Source organism: Erinaceus europaeus, chromosome 17 (assembly GCF_950295315.1).
Source record: "Erinaceus europaeus chromosome 17, mEriEur2.1, whole genome shotgun sequence".
Taxonomy (NCBI): domain Eukaryota; kingdom Metazoa; phylum Chordata; class Mammalia; order Eulipotyphla; family Erinaceidae; genus Erinaceus; species Erinaceus europaeus.
Genome location: NC_080178.1, coordinates 69,698,959 through 69,716,622, shown reverse-complemented (window position 1 = coordinate 69,716,622; position 17,664 = coordinate 69,698,959). Strand labels below are relative to the sequence as shown.

Sequence of the window (17,664 nt, the reverse complement as noted above, 5' to 3'; positions counted from 1 at the left end):
TCAAATTCATAAAAGCCATAGGAATGACTTTGGAAGGTTCCATATAATATTTCATTTATTTTCAGATTAATTTTTTAAAGACTGAATTGGAAAGGAAAACCAAGATGATCCGAGATCTGCAGAATGAGGTAAGGCTTCTTTTTTTTTTTTTTTTTTATTTCCAGCAGTCTTAATATTAATCTAGTGTACACATGTGCTTTTCACAGGTTTTGGAGTACTGGTCCTATGTGGACTTTCACTGAAGTATGAAGTCTAGCGTGTGGGGTGTACAAAGTAAACATGTTCTGTCTCTCTATGTGCTGATGTTACTGGCTTACCGCTATTCAGTTGAGTTTACTTTTTAATTAAGTTTTACTAATTGTATTAGGTTAATATTAAACATGAATTTTCCATTCACAAATCTGTCACCCAAATTATGTATTAAGCACTGAGAAGAAAGCCAGCTAGAAACTGACTTCATGCTACGATATCTCATTTCATTCAGAATAAGTTCGTATAGTTTTTTAAACAATGTAGAGATGAACTTAAGTTTTAGCACATGTAATGTTGTGTGTTGATATTTCAATTGAAAGAAAGGAAATCTCCGATAAGGGTCCTTTAACATGTTGTGTTTTTAAAATTCCTATATTTTAATTTTTTAAAGAAATATCTTAAAATGTATTTTGTTGGATAGGGCAGAAAGAAATTAAAAGGAAGGTGAAGCAAGAGAGAGAGAGAGAGAGAGAAAGAGACCCTGAGACTTGTTTCACCACTCATGAATCTTCCCCCTGCGGGTGAGAGCCAGAAGCTTGAACCCTTGTCCATGTGCCTGGGAACATATGCATCGAACCCTGTGTGCCACTGTCCAGATCCTACTTCACATTTGGCTAACTGATACTTTATTTTGAAACTTCTTCCATCAGACTTGTATGTCTATCTTTATTATGCTTTTTATTAATGTATTTAGATAGAATTGTTAAGTACCGCTGATGAGTAATCTATCCTAGTAATCCATCTCCCTTAATGAATCCCACCAGTTTATGGTTCATTTCAACCTTTACTGACCCCTTCCTCCTCCTCCTCCTCCACCTTTCCTCACTTTATCCCTTCTTTCCTCTCTCCTACCCTGCTTATATACCTTCCTTTGCCTCTTCCTCTCTCTCTCCCTTTTCTTTTTTGGCACATTTAAACAAAAGGCCCTAATGTTTTTCACATTTATATCAAGGGAAAAACAAAACTTTCCAACTCTGTCGATGGATGTCAAGCTTCGGTAGTAAACCTCTCTGTCATTAAGTTTGCTCATTAGAAAAGGAGGAAAAGCTTAGCAAATGGCATTTTGATGATTATCTTGTCCTTCTAAGGAGGTGCACTTTGCAGCAATCTTAACAAACAAACAGACAGACAAAGTCTGACTAGTTGGATTTGATGATGCTTTCCTGAGGTCCAATTTTTCTTGGCCTTCTGTGTCTTTTGTATTGGGAAAGTTCAGGGTCCAGAGTTAGTGCAGAGCTGGCCACACCACATGAGTTCATTACGCTAGAGCTCAGTGAGGAGGCTTGAGAACCAGTGGGCCAGTGAGGCTGAGGGAACCATTCTAAACAAGGCTGCTGTCATCGCTCAGATAGAAAAGAAGTCACACCTACAACACACAAGTTCACAAACAGACACACTGTGAGTACGTGATGCCAAGCCATCTGTGAGTTAAACTATCTCCCTGTAGATCCAATCAATTACCTTTTCGTCCTAGACAACGCAAAAGCTCATACTTCAGCTAAGAAGGAAGCTCAGAGTCAGATGATAAATCATAGCAAGTAAGTCTGAGGCCTGATTGCACTGTGTGTTGAGGTGAGAGGCATGTGTGCTGTAACCACTTTGTATGTAGGCGAAAATAATCCTAAGAAAAATACAGCTCTCCTGGAATAATATTTTGTAGTTAAACTTACAACCATCATAAGGCCAAAAGTCAGAAAGAGAAAACTCTGGTTGAGCGCACGTGTTACCCTGCTTGAGCACAAGGACCCAGGTTCAAGCTCTCAGCCCCCACCTGCAGGAGGAAAGCTTTGTGAGTGGTGAAGCAGGGCTGCAGGTGTCTCCTGCCTCTCTCCCTCTCTACCTTCCCCTCCCCTTTCCATTTCTGGCTGTCTCTCTCCAATAAATAAAGACAATTTAAAACATTGCAAATAGAGAAGACTGATAGTCAGAAGCTGTATGTTAGAGACTAGGAAGAGCACTGGGCAGTAGTTGGTCTTTTCATTCATGAAAACCTGCATTTGATCCCCAGCATAACAGGGGAACGTCAAAGACAAAAGGAGTCAGAGCTTCATGGATGGTAGAGCCAGGTTTTCTATGCTCACACTTTCATAAAAAAAAAATAAATAAATGGGGAAAAAAATCAGCCAGGGAGGTGACTCCATGACAGGGCTCAGGTATGTAAGCCTTCGCTGCATTAAAAAAAAAAAAATCGCTTTTTTCAGCTCAGCCTCACAGGCCTGTACATGTACCAAGTGAAATCATGGACTTCCACACCCTGCATTGATCATCCAACTTTGTAGGTTTCAACCTTTCACAGATTACTGGTGGGGAGAAATGAAGGTGAATTTGTTTTTAAAAAGTTGGCATATACAATTAAATTATGTGGACGCTTTCTGACATAGTTTTCAGAAAGAAGGAAGAAAAATTCCCAGTAAATTTATTAAGCAAAATACAAAGAGAGGAGGGAGGCAACAGTAGAAAACTAATAAAGATAAAAAGTCCTGGGGGCGACTCACTGTCTTGAGTGATTGTTTCTTCTCCTCCTCCCTTACTTCTTCTTCTCCTTCTCCTTCTCCTTCTCCTTCTCCTTCTCCTTCTCCTTCTCCTTCTCCTTCTCCTTCTCCTTCTCCTTCTCCTTCTCCTTCTCCTTCTATTCTTATTCTTATTATTATTCTCTTCTTCCTCCTTCTTTTTAAAATAAACTTAAGTGGGAGTTGGGCAGTAGTGCAGTGGGTTAAGCGCATATGACGCAAAGCGCAAGGGCCGGTGCAAGGATCCCAGTTCAAGTCCCCAGCGCCCCACCTGCAGGGGGGTCGCTTCACAAGAGGTGAAGCAGGTCTGCAGGTGTCTATCTTTCCCTCTCTCTCTCTCTTCCCCTCGTCTCTCCATTTCTCTGTCCTATCCAACAACAACAATAGCCATGACAACACTAACAACTACAACAAGGATAACAGCATGGGAAAAATAGCCTCCAGGAGCAGTGAATTCACCTGAGCAATATCCTTGGAGGCAATAACTAAATCAATAAATAAACAAACTTAAGTTTTATTTATTTTACTTGAGAGAATGGAGAGAAATTGAAGAAAGGAGATAGAAAGGAGACAACAGACACCTGCAGCCCTGTGTACCACGTGTGAAGTGTTTCCCTTGCAGGTGGGGACTGAATTCAAGTCCTTATGCATGGTAGTAATGCACTTCACCAGCTGCACGCCACCCAGTCCCTTGCGTGAGTATTTCTTTCCTCCCCCCCCCCCTTTCTTTGCTTCCAAGGTTACTGTTGGGTTTTGGTGTTGGTACTAGTTATCCACTGCTTCTGGAGGCCATTTTTTCCATTTTATTGGATAGGACAGAGAGAAACTGAGGAGAGAGGGAGAGAGAGAGAAGGAGAGAAAAAGAGAGACTTCTGCAGACCTGCTTCACTGCTTGTGAAGCTTTCCTCCTCAGGTGGGGAGCAGGGACTCGAACCTGGATTCTTGTGAGGGTCTTTGCACTGACTTCTATGTGCACTTAACCAGGTGCACCACCGCACAGGGACCTCTGGGTGATTATTTCTGTGTGAACACATGGAGGAAGTCATAACCAGCATTTGCTTTTCATAGGTGAAGGAAAATCTCTTAAAAGACATTTTGTGGGAATCGGGCTGTAGCGCAGCGGGTTAAGCGCAGGTGGCGCAAAGCACAAGGACCGGCATAAGGATCCCGGTTCGAGCCCCAGCTCCCCACCTGCAGGGGAGTCACTTCACAGGCGGTGAAGCAGGTCTGCAGGTGTCTGTCTTTCTCTCCTCCTCTCTGTCTTCCCCTCCTCTCTCCATTTCTCTCTGTCCTATCCAACAACGACAACAACAATAATAACTACAACAATAAAACAACAAGGGCAACAAAAGGGAATAAATAAAATAAAATAAAATTTTTTTAAAAAAAGACATTTTGCATTAGCACAGGGATTTGATGATTTTTTTTGGAGATATTACTATTCATTCAACAATTTCTTTCTTGATAAGGATTTTCTTTCATTCTTTTTTTTTTTAGTGATTTAATAATGATTGACAAGGTTGTGGAATAAAAGGGGTATAATTACACACAATTCCCACTACCACAGTTCCTTATCCCATCCCTCCATTGAAAGCTTTCCTAGGTTATTATGAGGTATAGAAGGTGGGAGGTCTGGCTTTTGTAATTCCTTCTCCTCTGGACATGGGTGTCGGCAGGTGGATTCATACCACCAGCTTGTTTCTATCTTTCTTTAGTAGGGCTGGGCTCTGGGGAGGTGGGGTTCCAGGACACATTGGTGGGGTTCTCTGCCCGAGGAAGTCAGGTTGGTGTCATTTTAGCATCTGCAACTTGATGGCTGATTTTTAAGTCATGAGATCTGCCTTGGAAGGGAAAAAATAACTACCTAGTCTTCATTATTTTAGTATTATTGTTATTATTATGTGAAATCTGTGCAGTTAGGAAAGCCTTTTGATTTTTTTCATTCTGGCACACCTTTATAATATCAGATAGTTCTATTCGATTTCCTTTTATGTCTCTATCTACTCTCACTTGTAATAACATCAAATTATCTGCAGTGGGTGTTTGCCTAACTTCATGGTGATCTGAGATTTCCTTATAAGGAACCTGTTCATTTCAGATCTCACTGAACTTGTATAATCGGAAAGTCAAAGGTGCATATTATGCTTTTTAATAGATACCTGACTTCTGAGAAGGGATCTGTGGCAGAAACAGATGAGAAAATTAAAAGATCAGAACCCACTGATGGAGAGATAGGGGAGGGAGAAATTAGAAAGGAGGGAATATATATATATATATATATATATATATATATATATATATATATATATGGAGAGAGAAAGAGAAACACCTGTAGACTTACTTCACCTCTTGCAGGGGCTCGAACCCAGGTCCATGCATGGTAAGGTGTGAGCTTAACCAAGTGTGTCATCACCCACCCCCACTGTTCTAGCTTTCGTTTTAATTTTTATTTATTTTTAATGAAAGAGAGATACATAAATACAGAGGCACAGAGAGAAAGATCAGAGGCCTACTCAGCTCTGGCTGATGGTGGTACTAGGGATGTCTGACCTTCAGGCAGGAAACTCATTTGCAGAACCACTATGCTGTCTCCTCAGTCCCAGTGCACCCAATAGTATCTATAGTATCCAATGAACTGAAGTTTATATAACAAGAAAGAACTGCAAAGCTCTACATAGAAAAGGGCCTATAAGAACAGGAACAGAAGAAATAATCACTCAAAAAAATGCCAAGGATTGCCAGGTGGCACCCAACTAAGGAAAATAAATAGTATTTCTGGCAATGTTCACAGAAAGACTGACCCTGCTCATACTGTGGTTTCAGACTTCCAGCCTTCAGAATTCCCAGAGCCATTTCCTGTTGGGTCAAGCCTCCCACTCCCAGTTTGTAGGTCCTTGTTCAGTGCAACAGTTACAGAATCTTTTCTTTTCCTTTGCCATATATATGTGTGTGTATGTATTATTACCGATTTGATAATGATTGTGGGATAAGAGGGGTACAATTCCATGCAATTCCCACTACCGGAGCTTCACATCCCCTTCTCTCTATTGGAAGCTTCCTTATTGTTTATCCTTCTGGGAGTATGACCCAAAATTCTTCTTGGGGAGCGGAAGGTGGGAGTTCTGGCTTCGGTAATTGCTTCTCTGCTGTACATGGGCATTGCCAGGTGGATCCATTCCCCCAGCCTGTTTCTGTCTTTCCCTCATGGTTCAGGGCTCTGGGAAGGTGAAATTCCAGGACACATTGGTGAGGTTGTCTGCCCAAGGGAAGCTTCCCTATTCTTTTATCCCTTTGGGAGTATGGACCAAAGATCTTTTTATTTATTAATTACTTATTCTCTTTTGTTGCCCTTGTTGTTTTATTGTTGTAGTTATTTTTGTTGTTGTTACTAATGTCGTCATTGTTGGATAGGACAGAGAGAAATGGAGAGATGAGGGGAAGACAGAGAGCGGGAGAGAAAGACAGTCCCCTGCAGATTTGCTTCACTGCTTGTGAAGCGACTCCCCTGCAGGTGGGGAGCCAAGGGCTCCAACTGGGATCCTTATGCCGGACCTTGTGCTTTGCGCCATCTGCGTTTAACCAGCTGCACTACCACCCGACTGACTCCCTGGACCAAATATCTTTATGGGGTGCAGAAAGTGGAGTCCTTGCTTCTGTAATTGCTTCTCTGCTGGACACGTATCCACCAACCCCCCACCCCAGCCTGCTTCTATCTTTCTCTGGTGGATTAGGGCTCTGGAGAGGTGAGGTGGAACAGTTCCAGACTCTAATCCAGTGGACTATACTCTAAATACTGGATATGAAGTCAGCAAGGATGATGACGTGTCAGTAAGGGTGACCAGGTGACTGTGATTCTGAGGACAATGGCTCAAGAAAGGCCAATCAGCCAGCGGTACTAAAGTCCACAGGTGACAGAATTACCTGAGAGCCCAAATCCGCAAACCTTCCACTCAGCCCCCACCCACTCATCTACAGGCAGGCCTGGAGTGCATTTACAGAAAGATCACCCTGGAGCACTGTCTCACACCACCCACCCCCACCCCTATAAATAAGACTAAATATGATAAGATGTTAAAACAAAATGTTGGCTGCATTCAGAGAAGCATCCTCATCCAGGCTAAGCTGGGCTTAATTTATAGCTAGAGTTTAAGAAACAAAGAAGAAAGGAGAAACACTGAGTGTTGTCTCTTGCAGGCAAAGCCAGGGACCCAGGGCAAAATGTGAGAATATATGTGGTCCCAGTTCACAGTGGTGCGAGAGGACTTCGGGAATTGGTGGGAGTGTGCATGCAGACATCGGTCACGGGGAGAGGTGAATCTTGCTTATGTTACTGCATTGGCTTAGAACATCTGATTTCCCTAGGAAAACAATAGAACTATATTCTAAAGGAAAAAAAAAGTGAAGACAATCTACTGAGTAAGGAAAGTATTACTATGATGTTCATTTGCTACTGTGTTGATGTGGAGACATAGGAAGAATTCTCCAAACCCAAGGATAAGAACAGACACAGGAAAGATGGTGTTGAGGTGGTATATAGGCACATTTAGACAGTGTTCATTGTCATTTAGCAGCATGCAAATGCAAAAATGAACTACAATGAGATAGCCCCTCAGAGCTATAAGAATATGCTGCACCAGAAACACATGCATACATGTAACACACACATGTATACACACACATACACTCACACATGCCAAGAAGCCTCCTACACTTCTGATAAGGATTACGAGATTGCAAACTGGTCCTAGCTGTGGAAAACAGCACAGAAGTTTCTCAAAATATTAAAGATCTGCCTTACCTTCCAGCAACCCCACTCCTGTTACCTTCCCACAGAACAGAAAAACACTAATCAGAAAGATGAATACACTTCTCCGCTAGTGTCAGCTCTACTGACAGCAGCCAATATAGGGAAATTACCCATATGTCCAGTGATGGATGAGGAGGCGAAGATGTGCTGTAGCTAGGCAGTGGAATACTCATTAACTATAAGGATGAAATATGGCCGCAGTGTGAGTGGAACATGTACGTGAAAAAGAGAGAAATTGTTAAGATAGCAGATGCTTTCACTCAGGTGTGGAATGTGAAGTGTCCAAAGCAAGGGAAGAGACAAAAGTCAAATACAAATCAACCTTTGGATCCTGAGGGCAAAACTAAATTTACCAAAAGAATATGGTATAGAGTGTTGGAAATGCAGTGTGCCCAGTGGACTAGGGCACTCATACGTTTGCAAAGGTGTGAAGCTACACTCCTAAAGCATATGTAGTCTATAAGCCAATGTTACCTTCGTGAAAAGCAAGTTTAAAAAGATATTCCTTGGGGGTGCCATGCGGCGGCAGCAGCAGGTTAAGAGCACATAGTACGAAGGACAAGGACCCAAGCAAGGATCTGGATTCAAACCTCTGGCTTCTCCTTTTCTGTGAGATATCTCTTTGGTTGAGTGATGATTTCTTTTTCTATGCAGAAGCTTTTCAAATTGATGTACTTCCATTGATTTGTTTTTGCTTTAGTCTTCTTTGCAATTGGGTTTTTATCATCAAAGATTCCCTTAAGGTTTAGGCGGGAAAGTGTTCCACCAATGTTTTCCTCTAAGTATTTGATATAGTTTCTGGTCTAACATCCAGGTCCTTGGGCCATTTAGAGATGACTTTTGTGAGATAAAGAGATTCAGTTTCATTCTTCTGCATGCTTCAACTCAGTTTTCCCAGCACTATTTATTGAAGAAACCCTTCTTCCTCCATTTAATAATTTGGGCCCCTTTGTCAAAAATTAGATGTCCATAAATGCGAGGCTTTAGTTCTGGACATTCAGTTCTGTTCCATTGGTCTTTGTATCTATTTTTCCCCAGTACCAAGAAGTTTTGATGATGATGACCTTATAATATAGTTTGATATCTGGGAGTGTGATGATTCCATTTCTCTTTCTTTTCCTCAAGATTCTTTTGGCTAGTCTAGGTTCCAGAAAAATGATTGTAATTTCTGTTCTGTTCTCTTAAAGAAGCTTGGTGGAACTTTGATGGATATCATATTAAATGTGCATATGGCTCTGGGGAGAATATTCACTTTGATGTTATTAATTCTTCTAATTCATGAGCATGGGATATCTTTCCATTTCTTGGTTATCATTTTCTATTTCCTTGAATAGTGACTCATAGTTTTCAGTATACAAATCTTTCACTTCTTTGATCAGGTTTATTCCTAGATATTTTATTGATTTTGCTGTGACAGTGAATTGGAGTGATTTTTGGATATCCTCTTCTTTGGACTTAGTGTTTGCATAAAGAAATGTCACTGATTTTTGTACATTGATTTTGCAGCCTGAGACTTTGCTCTATTGCCTAATGACTTCCAGAAGCTTTCTGCTGGATTCTTTGTGCTTCTCTGATTGGTTTCTCTGTGTCATATTATCTGCAAATAGTGAAAGTTTGACTTCTTTCCTTCCAATCTGTATTTCTTTGATTCCTTTCTCTTGGCTGATTGCTTGTAGTGTTTTGAGTATGAACGGGTGTTGGATTTTGTCAAAAGCTTTCCCTATATCTATTGAGATAATCATGTGGTTTTTGGTTTTGGTTTTATTGGTGTGGTAAATGACATTGATTGACTTATGTATATTGAACCAGCCTTGCATTCCTGGAATAAATCCCACTTGGTCATGATGAACAATCTTTTTTTAAATTTTGATCATAATTTTCTTTTTTAAATTTTTTAAAATTTCTTTATTGGGGAATTAATGTTTTATATTCAACAGTAAAGACAATAGTTTGTACATGCATATCATTTTAAATATACTGCTACATCCAGTTGACTAGAATCTTATTCAGTATTTTAGCATCTTGTACATTGGAGATAATGTTCTGTAGCTTTCATTTTTTTGTTGTGTCCCTATCTGCTTTTAGTATCAGGGTGATGTTGGCTTCATAGAAGCTGGAAGGGAATATCCCTGTGTCTTCAATCTTTTGGAAGAGTTTTAAAAGTACAGGTATTAACTATTTCCTAAAGGTTCTGTATAATTCATTTGTAAAGTCATCTGGCCCAGCACTTTTGTTAGTTTTCACTCTTTTATGTGAGCCATCATCCAGTTCTGGGGAGGGGCAGAGAGGAGGGGGAGGGGAGAACACAGCACTATTCAACTGTCTGAAAGCTGCCAAAGGCAACACTAGATAAACCAGGGTTTGCAATGTCAACAAGACATTAAGAATTTGCATATCAATACAAAAGATAAACTCCCATTTCCATAACAACTTTCCATTTTCTATAATAACAAACCACTTAGCACATTATGTTACACCCTAACATCTGAAATGTGCTGCAAATATGCTGCAATTTCAGAGAACTTTTATATATATCATAAGTCACTTATAAATTAAAGCTCCAAAACACTAATTCAGAAGGACACATGCAACCCTATGTTTATCACTGCACTATTTACCCTAACCAAAACATGGAACAAACCTAAGTGTTCATCAGCTGATGACTGGATGAACATATTGTGATATATATATTTTGTGTATATGTATATATGTACATCTATGCCATTCAAAATAAATACAGTATTTTAAAAAGATGATATTGTTTAGAACAGAATGAACAGAACTTGAACGGAAGAGTGCATTAAGCCACTAGTAATAACAAAATGAAAAGATTTTAAAAAACGCATTACTTATTATTTCAAGAAAAATATTCTTTTTTTAGCCTTTTTAAAATTTATTTTTATTTATTCCCTTGGGTTGCCCTCATTTTTTTATTATTTGTAGTTATTGATGTTGTTGTTGTTGGATAGGACAGAGAGAAATGGAGAGAGGAAGGGAAGACAGAGAGGGGGAGAGAAAGACAGACACCTGCAGACCTGCTTCACCGCCTGTGAAGTGATTCCCCTGCAGGTGGGAAGCTGGGGGCTTGAACCGGGATCCTTACGCCGGTCCTTGTGTTTCGCACCACCTGCACGTAACTCACTGCGCTCCTGCTCGACTCCCTCGAGAAAAATATTCTAGAGACAGAGGCTAGATAGCATAATGATTATGCAAACGCACTCTCTTTTTAAAAATTTCTTTGTTGGGGGATTAATGTTTTACAGTTGACAGTAAACACAATAGTTTGTACATGCATAACATTTCTCAGTTTTCCATATAACAATACAACCCCCACTAGGTCCTCTGTCACCCTTTTTGGACTGGTACCCAACCCCCACCCCAGAGTCTTTTACTTTGGTGCAATACACCCACTCCAGTTCAGGTTCTACTTGTGTTTTCTCTTCTGATCTTGTTTCTCAACTTCTGCCTGAGAGTGAGATCACCCCATATTCATCTTTCTGGCAAACAGACTCTCATGCCTGAGACTCCAAGTACCAGCTTCAATTCCAAAACACTATCATAAGCCACAACTAAACTTTGCTCTGGTAAAAAAAAAAAAAAAAAGAAAAAAAAGTGATTATTTTAAACCCGTATGTGCCCTCCTATTTCACTTTGGTGTTTTGCACTAACTTATGTTTTTGTCCTTGCCCACAATGCATTTTTAAACTAGGCATGTTTCTTAATACTTCTGAAGCTCTGGATACACTACAAGTACCTGAGTTTCTTTCCAAAATACAGATTGTGATTAAGAGTCAGGCCTGATGTTCTGTTTCTTACAAGGTCCCCAGTGTGGTCAGCACAGACCGTGCATGGACACTTTGAATAGCACAGACTATTCTTGTCTTCTCAAATGTTCCTCAAAAGGCAGGTTTAGATGGGCCCCTGATGAGCACATGCAAAGTAGCCGTGGCATACAGATTCTTGAAGACTTTCTGAAGATTCACCCTTAGTCTGTTTGATTTGAGACTTAACTATGTTGTCTTTCTTAAATTTAGTAGTAGGGATTCCTTTATGTTTGGTTAGTTTTAGTTTTTTTTTTTTTTTAATAAAAACAATTGGGAATGTGTTTACTGATGTTTAAGGGCTGAAAAGGAATCTTTTAGGGTAGTCTTTTTGACAGTGAGAAGATGGTCTGAAGGAAGCTCTACAGAGGACATAGTATGGTCTTGGGGTCTCCTGCATTCTTGTTGCCCAAGACTAGACAACTGATTAATTGGTTTCCTCAATTCTGTACCATCTTCTTCTTCTAGCGTTTGCCCTTCTTCCGTAGCCAGTCAACAGCGTCAGGTTGAAAGCTGTCAGGAGCTGCTTGTTGCTGGCTTTGAAAGTGACTGGGACCCATGTGGATTCAGTCGGCTAGGAAGGATCTTCAGTTTCCCCAATGAATGGGTACTCAGGGGATGCACCACGAGAAGGTCGATCCAATGCATCCCATTATGTACCATGAGCCACAGTAGTTCAACCCGTGTTTAATTTCAAGGGATTTTCAGAAGCTAATTTCTTCATGGGAATGAACTGATAAACATTATATTGTTTAAATATAAAAAAATTAAACTTTTAGGGAGTTGGGCAGTAGTGCAGCAGGTTAAGCACAGGTGGCACAAAGCACAAGAACCAGCGTAAGGATCCCAGTTTGATTCCCCCAGCTCCCCACCTGCAGGGGAGTTGCTTCACAAGCGGTGAAACAGGTCTGCAGGTGTCTCTCTGTCTTTCTCTTTCCCCCTCCCTTCTCAAATTCTCTCTGTCTCTATCCAGAATAAATAAGTAAAATAATTTTTAATTAAACTTTATTTTATTTATTAAAATTTTTTCCCTTTTGTTGTCCTTGTTGTTTATCATTGTTGTTGTTGTTATTATTGTCATTGTTGTTGTATATGACAGAGAGAAATGGAGAGAGGAGGGGAAGGCAGAGGGGAGAGAAAGATAGATACCTACAGACCTGCTTCATAGCCTGTGTAGCGACTCCCTTGCAGGTTGCGAGCCGGGGGCTCGAACCGGAATCCTAATGCTGGTCCGTGTGCTTTGCACCATGTGAGCTTAACCCACTGCACCACCACCCGGCTCCCAAAAAAGATTTAAATAATTTTATACTCACAAAAATAAGGTATCTGACGAAATGAAGGTCTGAATCTGGGCTCCATTACACTGTAGCGTAGATGTCCATAGTCCACTGCTTTCTGGCCTTACCATTTCTCCTCTCCCATCTTCCCCTCTACTTCTCCCTCCGCTTTTTGTGTCAACAGTTCACCATTTGGAACCCAGTACCTATCATGCGGCACTTTCTGTAAGTAAAACTTACATTAAGAATTTATTGACGTCTTATATTTATTTTGTACTTCGCAATAAAACTTCAAAGCAGAGAAAGCACAGAAACCATCCCCTCTCACCATCCTTCTAGTTCTTAGCATGTGACTTGTGCAGTTACACTTCCTAGTAGGCAGCCATTTTAAGTTATTTCACTTAATCTTTGAAGAGTCACATATTTGGGAAAAGAATCACATTCCTATTTGAATGCAAGAGATAGAGGAAACTACATCTCAGAGACTCCCCTAAGCTATTCGGTTTTATAGACCTAGATGAGAGGAACATGATTTGTTGGATGCATCTTCCTCTCATCCCATGCTCCTAACCACAGAAAGGTAGAAGAATCTGGTGACAATGGTGTTGACTCAAGTCAAGTGGATGTGTGAGGCCTTGAGACTAATGCTTCAGCACTATAAGTGGCACCGTGTCCCTTTGGTCTCCTTCCCTCTTATAAAATATAAGCATCGTTTTTAGGAAAATGTAGGCAGGCTCTGTAGCAAAGTTCAGTTTTGTGTCTCTCATCTTCTAACCTTCTACCTCATTTGGGAACATGAATGTTATCAGGAATCTGAACTGTATCTATCAATAGACATGCTGGTATAGGTGTTTTTGCAAATTCAGCATACAGCTATGAGACACCGGTTCTGTAATTGAAATCAGTCCTGTGAGTCAGTTTGATTCAAACGTAGATTTTGTGACTTTGGATGTAAGTCTGGTCCAAATGCCTGCAATTCTCTTGCTGCCCTTCTGGGCTGTTCTCTCTCAGTGATGAGCTCTCCGAGATCTGGATGAATCCAGTGTGGGTAGACATGATTAAGTATACCTGCCTACTTTAATGCTTAGTGCAGTCAGAACACTTCTTCATTATTGTTTTAGTGAGTCAGCAGTGCTTGACAAGATTATGGGATACAGGGGGTATAATTCCGTACAATTCATTTCCTACCACGGGAGTTTCCTGTCCCATCCCTTCCGTTGGAAACTTCCCTATTCTTTATCCATCTGAGAGTATGGACCAGAATTCCTTATGGGTGAAGAAGGGAGGTATGGCTTCTTTAATTGCTTCTCCACTGGACATGAATGTTGGCATGTCAGTCCATACCCTCCCAGCTGGTCAGAACACTTCTATAGGCCTGTAGGGTGGTTGCAATCTTGAGTTTCAGCTGATGAGTAGTTGGCTCCTTCTTCTAAGTCCCAGAAGCAGGAGGCACAGATGGGTATTATGTGGACATGATGTGCTACAAAGAACAATATCCAAAGACTTCTGCCAACATAATCCTCTACGGAGTTTCAGCAATATACCATGGTGATGGCATGACTAATTGCCATCTGTGGCTCACGGACACTGCCCAATATCATGAGAGGAGTTCTGTTTATTAATAGCCCAGTGGGGAAAAACAATAAAAATTTGAAACTCTAGGTGTGTTTTCTATCAAATGTTCACATGGCTTTCACACCACTGTGTGAAAAGCTGAATATTTTAAGTGGAAAGACCCTAAATTGGAACCACCTGCATTTGTCTTCCTGCAGTCCAACACTGTTCAGGCCAGTCTGTCTTTGAGTGGCATCTAAATGAACCTTTTCAGAGCCTTCTCCTATAGACCGATTTCCTCACCTGTCCCCCCTCACCCCAGTCGAATCTATCTACCTCTCTACTACGATGGTTGTTTTAAGGTTCTACCTTAATTCCCTATTCTGGTTCTTGCTGACTACTCTCTGTCAACATGAATGTATTGTTTGTGACACCCTGAGTAACTGCTACACTCTGAATTCCTCTGTGCAGAAAACAAAGGAGGGGAGCAAAGGATGTAATGACCTAGATAAATGGATTGGGAGGTAGGATTTTGATTGGGTGTTAAAACCTTGTCCCTCTTTTATTTTTCCTATCCAGATGGAAATTGTTAACTGAAATGGAGACCTCACATGGATATGTTTAGTGGAGTCATTTAAATATTATGTGACTTATAGTCCTGGTATTTTGTTAGGAGTATTAATTATATAGACATATCAATCTGAAGATTGACATTTTATTAGGAGGTTTAATGAGCTCAACAATATGATCCTTTCAGTTACTTCAACACCAGCATGTGATTGTAATGTAATTAAACTGAAAAGCTCACTTAAGGTAGACCGATCATTGTGTCTGACAGTATCATTGTGGCTGGGATTTTAAGTAAGTAACAGCATATTTACCATTAGCCCCAGAGGAGACAGCAGACAGAATCTAGCACTGCAGTCTCCTTGTACAGATGAAATTTTGGAGGCTCAGAAGATTGGATGGAATCTTTGTGTGGTTGCTAGATTTTACATCTGCAGTGGCTGCTAACTCACAGAAACTATTGTCATACTTTTTGTAATCATTCTCCAGATGCAGTGACGTGAGTTTCTCCTGCAAGCTCTAGTCTTTCACTGTGGGGTATAGCCGTGGGTCCTGGCAAAAAGTGCATCCTGTGGTTACTTTTTGTTGAGAGCATTTGTTCCCCACTGGCACTTGGTAAATGATTATATTTTTATCCAACTCTCACAAATATCTCAGGACTGTGAAGGTATTCCAAGGCACATCTCAAAAAAAAAAAAAAAACCCTGAAAGTAAGAAATATGTTATGTATGATAGTATAATATATATATTGTATTTATAATTACATAAATATTATGCTATGTTTTACTTACACTATGTGTTCAGTATAAGAACAATAAGAACAGAATGGGAGCAAATTCAATAATAAATAGTTCAATTGTATTACCATGGAAAGTATAAAATGCATGTACATATATAACACATATTATTGGCACCTCTGAAGTATATATATATATATATATATACACATATTACTTAGTATAATATTAATTTTCTTGTTGTTGTGCGCAGGCCACGGAGAAGAGAGAGAGGGGGTACAGAGCGAAGAGGAAACACAAATCTTTATTTGCGCTGGCACCTCAGAGTTGGGTGCTAGAGAAACAGGTTGGGCCACGTGGAGGTAGCGAAAATGGCCGCCTCACGCAGTAGCCTTTCCTGCTTCTGAACACCTGAGTGAAGCGCTGGCAAGAGAGCGAGGTGCGGAAGAAGGGCTTTTATAGGAGTAGCTTTCAGGAGAATGGGAGGGGGGAGGAGTAACCAAAGCACTCCAAATATTGCGGGGATATAGACAATGCCCTGAGGGCACAACATGGCGGAACAGGCACTCTGAGAATGTCCCAACTCTCTCGGGAACTAGCAGTAGCCAGAGGGGACAACATGGCAGATGTGATTGCATCGGCACAATTTCCCAGCATTTTCTCATGGCACCAAAACTTTTTGCAACCTCTGCTTTGACTATCTGTTTATAATCCCAACCTATCACATAAAGAAATCATCTAACTAATCTAATCTGCTTACCTCCTATGACTGTTAATAAGAAGAATACTATCTATATTCTTTTTTGTAAATTTATTATTGGATAGAGACAGAGAGAAATTGAGAGGAAAGGGGAGGTAGAGAGATAGAGAGATACCTGCAACCCTGCTTCACCATACCTGAAGCTTTACCCCTGCAGATGGGGACCAGGGCCTTGAACCCAGGTCCTTGCGCACTCTCTTATATGTGCTCAACCAGGTGCACCACCGCCCAGCCCCAACTATCTCTATTCTGAAGTGATACAGTCATCTATATTATATTCTAGATTATATTCCTTTATTTATTTGAGAGAGAAGAAAAAGAGACTCTTGTACTTGGCGATGCAAGCAATTAAACCCAGGTCCCCTGGCCTACAAGTCCTGTACGCTAATCTGCTGTGCTATTTCCCCATCTAGATATTTTTGTAAAAAAAAAAAAAAAAGCAACAAATTTTCAGTGAGAAACTCCTGCAGCAGTAAATTCAACAAGCACTGTTTGTTTTTCTTTCCCATCTTGAATAAGTCAAGATGAGATAAGATGGGATGAGAGGATCATTGGCATGTTTCTCTTAACTCACTTAGAGTTAGTTGATCCATACTTTTTGCTCTCTTGAAATAAATTTTTAAACAAATATTGATCATTTACCATATGCAGGGGACGACCATGCCAGTTCTGGGATAAAAAAGTACTATTCCAGCTGTTCCAATCAGGCATCTTTCTGAAATTTTAATGAATTAAGCTTATATTCAATTCAGGTACTGACCCAGGAGGTGGTGAATGAGAAAGCTTTGAACTTGAAACCATGAGGTGCTGGATCCGATCCAGGTCTGGGTTCTCGCTCACTCTATTTTCTTTATCTATGAAAGACTCAGTTATGAAGTAACTGCATATCCTTATTTATCAATAACTATACATGTGTATTATTATTATTATTTTTACCAGAGCACTGCTCAGCTCTTTCTTATGGTGGTGTGGGGGATTGAACCTGGGACTCATGCCTCAGGCATGAGAATTTCTTTGCATATCCATTATGCTATCTACCCCTGCCCTATACATGTGTATTATGAATTAATCCTCATAATGAGGATTTCCATGAGCATTTCCAATCTGTGGGCACCTCTGGCTGAACAATTTTGTCTGAGTAACATCATTCCATGGTTCACATTGAAGTTCAAAGAAGCTCACCTCAATCTGTGTTGGCTTCAAATGCAGACGTTTGAAGCGGCTCATGCTTATTTCCATATAAATGATATTGATGTTGTCACATTATTGATAGATGTTATTGACATTGATATAAACAAATGATATTGTCAAGTTAGACATACTGTGAAGACTTAAGTGTATGCAAAATGGCAAAGACAATCTCACTGGTGCACGTCTGG

General features: G+C 40.4%; 1 protein-coding gene across 4 annotated transcripts in view; it reads left to right on the top strand.

The window, feature by feature from the left end:
• The window catches only part of LUZP2 (leucine zipper protein 2), a 385,213-nt gene that overhangs the window by 228,410 nt on the left and 139,139 nt on the right, over positions 1–17,664 (top strand). For all 4 annotated transcript variants that reach the window (XM_060176997.1, XM_060176995.1, XM_060176994.1 and 1 more), the window contains one exon: positions 66–128. In XM_060176997.1, the coding sequence (XP_060032980.1) occupies positions 66–128 (63 nt within the window). The remainder of the gene's footprint in view (positions 1–65; positions 129–17,664) is intronic.